Source organism: Centrocercus urophasianus, unplaced genomic scaffold, assembly GCF_019232065.1.
Source record: "Centrocercus urophasianus isolate 14NV4802_14NV808 unplaced genomic scaffold, USGS_Curo_1.0 seq_13, whole genome shotgun sequence".
Taxonomy (NCBI): Eukaryota; Metazoa; Chordata; class Aves; order Galliformes; family Phasianidae; genus Centrocercus; species Centrocercus urophasianus.
Window position 1 is genome coordinate 8,160,833 of NW_024884475.1, and position 5,121 is coordinate 8,165,953.

General features: G+C 43.8%; 1 protein-coding gene across 9 annotated transcripts in view; it reads left to right on the plus strand.

The window, feature by feature from the left end:
• The window catches only part of ADD1 (adducin 1), a 57,850-nt gene extending 53,167 nt beyond the window's left edge, over positions 1-4,683 (plus strand). For 8 of the 9 annotated variants that reach the window (XM_042812873.1, XM_042812876.1, XM_042812879.1 and 5 more), the window contains one exon: positions 2,274-4,683. In XM_042812873.1, coding sequence (XP_042668807.1) covers positions 2,274-2,626 — 353 coding nt within the window. In that variant the 3' untranslated portion in view covers positions 2,627-4,683. The remainder of the gene's footprint in view (positions 1-2,273) is intronic. The other variant, XM_042812881.1, reaches the window with a different exon arrangement.
• Positions 4,684-5,121: the final 438 nt, after the last annotated feature.

Genomic DNA, 5,121 nt, shown 5'->3' on the forward strand with positions numbered 1-5,121 from the left:
AAAGTGTTTCATGTTGACAGTTACAGCCCAGTTTGTATGTTTGTCCTCGTAAGTTTGTGTTTAAAAACATAAACCTTTATTTTCATAAATGCTGGTTGTAAATAAAAGTATTAATTTTACTTTTCAAAGCTCTCTTATGCCAAAATAGAAAGGGAGAGAATGGCTGTAGGCCTGACTGTTCTGAAGGGGGCAGGAGAAAAGAACACCTTCTGAAACTTCTGGGGTATTGTTTCATTCTTATACTGTGAATAGGTTTTGCAGCAGTTTTTTTGTCTAATTGATAAATCTTCCTAATTTGGTAAAGCAGTGCCCTTAGTGAGCCAGATGGACAGGGAGCAGATGTTTGCTTCACACTAATCTGTTCAGTAGAGATGCCGGTAATTTGGCAATCTGGGAAGGATGGTCCTGGATTAACAAGTTACAAAACTGGTTCTATTTATGCACTGCTTAGGCCAGCTGGCAAATGCTGTCTCATTGCCTGGAGCTTCCCAGGTGCCCACGGTAAGAAGCTCTAAAATGGCAAATCTGACTGATGGTCAAATATGGCACCTGTTCTAAAAACCAGGCTGCTGCTTTCAGTGAAGTCCAATCCAAGAAGATGGTAGTGGCAGCAGAGAGCTGTGGGTGCTGCTTCATTCCTTAGGAGGAAGTTTTTCACACAGAGGGTGGTGATGCACTGGAACAGGTTGCCCATGGAGGCTGTGGATGCCCCATCCCTGGAGGCATTCAAGGCCAGGCTGGATGTGGCTCTGGGCAGCCTGGTCTGCTGGTTGGTGACCCTGCACATAGCAGGGGGTTGGAACTCGATGGTCATTGTGGTCCTTTTCAACCCAGGCCATTCTATGATTCTGTGCATGTATATGGCACAGCTGTACACATTAGGCGAGAGCCTCAGGAGACAGCTTGTAAATACAATTGCTTTCTCTCTTTTGCTGTTTTATGCCCTTCTCGCACTGTAACCTTTAAACTTCTAACGTGTGTGGAGCATTTGGAGCTGAGCTCTGGTTTGCTGTGTTTGCTTGACAACTGAGATGGCTGTGGTGCTCTGGGGAAAACAGGTTGATTTCCTGCAGGTGTTCACAGAACAGCCCTGTGATGTGGAGTAGGATTGCAGGTCTGTCTGGCAGAAATGAAATGGACGGTTTGTTTTTTCCCTAGGGAAAACGGGAAAGTATAAACTATCTGCTGTAAATTCTTTTGAAAGCCTTCAGTGTTCTGAAGATGAAGTTCTGAAGCCAAAACCAACAATAATAGAACTTTCAAACTGGGGAAAAAATAGATGCCTTTCTTTTGTGCCTGCCAATGCCAATGGCCTGGATTTTGTTCCAGATTTCTCCTTACATAACATGAGTGGAGATGTGTTTGACACCGCAAAGGAGACACTTCTCAGCTTCAGCGCAGGGAGGGAACTTTAGATGTGATAGTTGTTAAATTCTGTATGCAGAAAGGAAAGCTTTCAACAGAACCTGTGTAAAGCATGGTGGTTCATGGGAGAGGTGCTACAGGCTGGAGTGTAGTGCTGAAATTCACCTCTGGATGTGGATTTTTTGATCCTCCTTCATCCAGGGGTGAGAGCTGCTGTATCGCATAACCTGCTGAGCTCTTTCAATTGGATAAACTACATGGATTTTACTTACGTGACAAGAGTCCATCATTCGTACTCACATATCTTGCAAAAGCAGTGAAGCCTTTGTGATAGGATAAGACATTAATAAACTACATCTGTTAGCTCTCATGGAAGAACATTATGGAAATCCATGTATCGCAGTTCAAAGCTGGCAAGCCAGCTGGCAAGCCAGCGGTGGACAGTAGTTACAAATCAGCAATTACTGCTATCCCAGCAAGTTAAAAAAAAATAAAAATAATAATAATAAAAAATCAAGATGCTGAACTTCGTGATGCTGTCTTCAATACCAGTGAAAACTGTAGGTTCAATTCCTGCTTACTGTACTTAAGTCTCGTGTTGCTTGCAAATGCTACATGAGACACAAGCGAGAAGTCTCAAGTTATGTTCTTGCTGCACGATGCCCACAGAGTGAGTTCAGCTTTAGCTCTTCTGTGGTTTGAAGAAAGGAAAAAAAACAACACTTTAAAATATCTTATTTCTGTCTCTGTGCTGAAAGCTAAATAAGACAGAGCTGTTACAAAGGCTTTCATGCAAAGTAAATATTTTAGTTTATTATTTTATAGAGAGCACATACCATCACTTGCTGGGCTTTCTCTATCGCAGGGACACGGTGAGCTAACTGTGCTGTTCTCTGTCCGTCCATTAGAGACACAGCAGGACCAGACCTACAGAGATGACAGTGATGCTGCAACTTTGAAGCAAACCCTCCCAGATCTCACCCCCGATGAGCCTTCAGAAGCACTCAGCTTCCCTCCCTTAGGAAAGGAGGAAGGGAGATGCGATGAAGATGTGTCCAAAAGCCAAACAGAATCACCTGCGGCAGCAGATAAGGAACCCCAGCCTCAGCCTGCTGAAGAACCAGCGACTCCAACAGCTGAGGAGGGGACGGCAGCTGATGCAGGTAGTGATGAATCTCCAGGAAAGTCCCCATCGAAAAAGAAAAAGAAGTTTCGCACTCCTTCCTTCCTGAAGAAGAGCAAAAAGAAGAGTGACTCCTAAAGGCCAAACACTGCAGAAACACTGTCATATTTTAAAATTCATTAACCACTAGAATGTACCAGATTGTACTGAGTGTTTTGTCTTATTATGTACATGAATGCAACAAGTAATCCAACTAGCCCCTCAAGTTATGGCTTGATCGTTTAAGGTTATAACCAGAAATTAACATCCAAAAAGGTGCTAATCCTGTGTTTTCAGCAGCTACCACCGATCTGATCCCTAATTTCTAAGCAAATATAAATGACTTCCATGTAGAGGCATTGAATCACTGTTTATACCTTAAAGCCTACACCGCTTTACGGAAGAATAAAACCAAGCTTTTGCCATTAAGAGTGCAACACAAATTGCTTACCACGAGCAGCGTTCTGTTTCAAAATTCTGCTCCAAGTCATAAGTAAATTTCTTCTTCACTGGTGACTTCTAGCGAGGATGCTTTTGCAGTGGTGTTTTCAGGGGATGTGCTCTCGAACTGACATGTAAGCTTGCAATCTTGTGATTACCGATCAGGTAGCAGTAAAGCTTTGTGACCTTCCTTCTGTTCCTTCCTCACTTTTTCCCCACTTCTGACTACAGTAACAAAATGGAAGTGTTTTTCACTTACACCTGGCGCTTGAAGCCATCCTTGTGTAGGACTGAAGTAACTGCGCCGTGTGTGTTGATGCAGCCCTCTGTCCAGGGATTGCAGCTTGAGGGAAATCAGTCCTCGGCTCCCTGAGAATCTGTCAGATGGTGATTTGGCTGTTGGGTGCAGTGAAAAGGTCAGTCCGTGGTGATGCAAAGCCCAGATGGCTGCATTTTAGGCCTTAGCACAGATTTGTTCCACCTGTTCAAAAATACCCTGGGTGCAAGTGCAGACCTGCTGCACAGAAACCCCATCTGCAGCATTTTGCAACTATTTCTTCCTGTGATAAAAATGTAAATGTGTTACACTGAGCATTGAACCTTGTTTCGATATTATTTTCACTTACAATGAACCTCACAACTGGTATTTCTTTATTTTGTTGTTCTTGTTGCCAGCAGTAAAGGACAGGAATTCCAGCTAACCTTCTTAAGGATGTATTTTCACAGATGTTTGCTATAAATGTTTGTTTAGTATGTAGCATGGTGAAGAAACTCACTTTCACTACTGAATTAACTCTTCTCCAGTTACTGCCATGCTCTATCACTAATTGGGTAAGCAGTCTCAAGATGAGAGGTGAGGCTTGCAGGAATCCCCCAGGCGCTGTCACTCAGCCCCAGGCAGGGAAGGCCGCTCCTCGCCTCCCAGTGGCAGCATTCCTGGTTTTAAAGCAGAAACATCGAGAACTCCTGCGTGGGAGAAGGCAGCGCTTTGGCTCGCAGCGTGCAGCAAACAGGGTGGGTGTTCACTGCAGGACGACGTCGATAGGAAGAATAGCAGAGAACTTAATGCCTTACAATTCACGTAGTAGAAAGCATCGCAGAAGAGATGGGTTCAGCAGCTGGGGGTTAGAAAGGCCTACATTAGGCCTGGGGCGTTGGTACCTTGGGTTGGCTTCAGGCAGTGAAGGGAAAACGGCAGAAATGGCAATCAGAGCTGTAAGGCTTCAGGTGAGCAAAGAGCTTTCCAAGTAGTATTGAATGCTGTGAGGAATGGAGCTTTGCCTGTTTGGGGTACGGTGGGAACTGAAGCAGCAGTAACTCACTGTGCAGAGAGACCCCTAAACAGCAATGTTTAGTCAGGGCTGCATGGCACTAATGGCTTTCAGCTTGTACTTTAACCTTGTATGTCCTCTGTACACTAGGAAGCATACAATACTTATTTTGCTAAATTGTGTTTTATTGCAGGGTCGTAATTAAATTACTAATTGCTCTATGTTTCAGTTCAGTAATGGAGTCCCTCCATTTATCTTTGACCACATATGCAATGACTTTTAATTTCAAATTTTGTAGTTTGTTCTTTTAATTCTTTGTATTACAAATGAAATGTAGTCATGTATGGTATGGTTACACACTCTGGGGCAAATTAAAGTCCTGTATTTTTCTTTTTCTTGTATCAATTAAGTTCTACTCACAAATAAAACTCTTTAAAAAAAGCACATTCCTATTTGCTTTCAAAACTTCTACTGTTCTACAGCTGTAAACCTGAACATTTAATTAATTAGCTCCATTTTCTGTTAGTCATTTATCAATGATTTAATGTATTCTTGGAAACAATACTTAAACTGGCTCCTGCAGGGCTTCCTTCCCAGGCATTCTACCTGAGCAGTTGGCAGGAACTGGTCCCTAAAAAGCAGAACCAGCTGAGCTCAAATAGAAGGTGGGTGTGGTGAGAAGGTGGAGGGGTCCTTCGCCTTCCCCTAAACCCCTTCCCACCTCTGGCCTTCCAGCACAACCTCTGCTGAACCTGCCCCAGCCCTGCTGGAAGCACTGTTGGCTGCTGGAGGGTTCTGTTCCCTGCTGTGGGCTCCTGGACTCCAGTTTTGCTGTGCCAAATCATAGTAGCAGTGTTGGGTTTGCACTGATTACTGACTGGA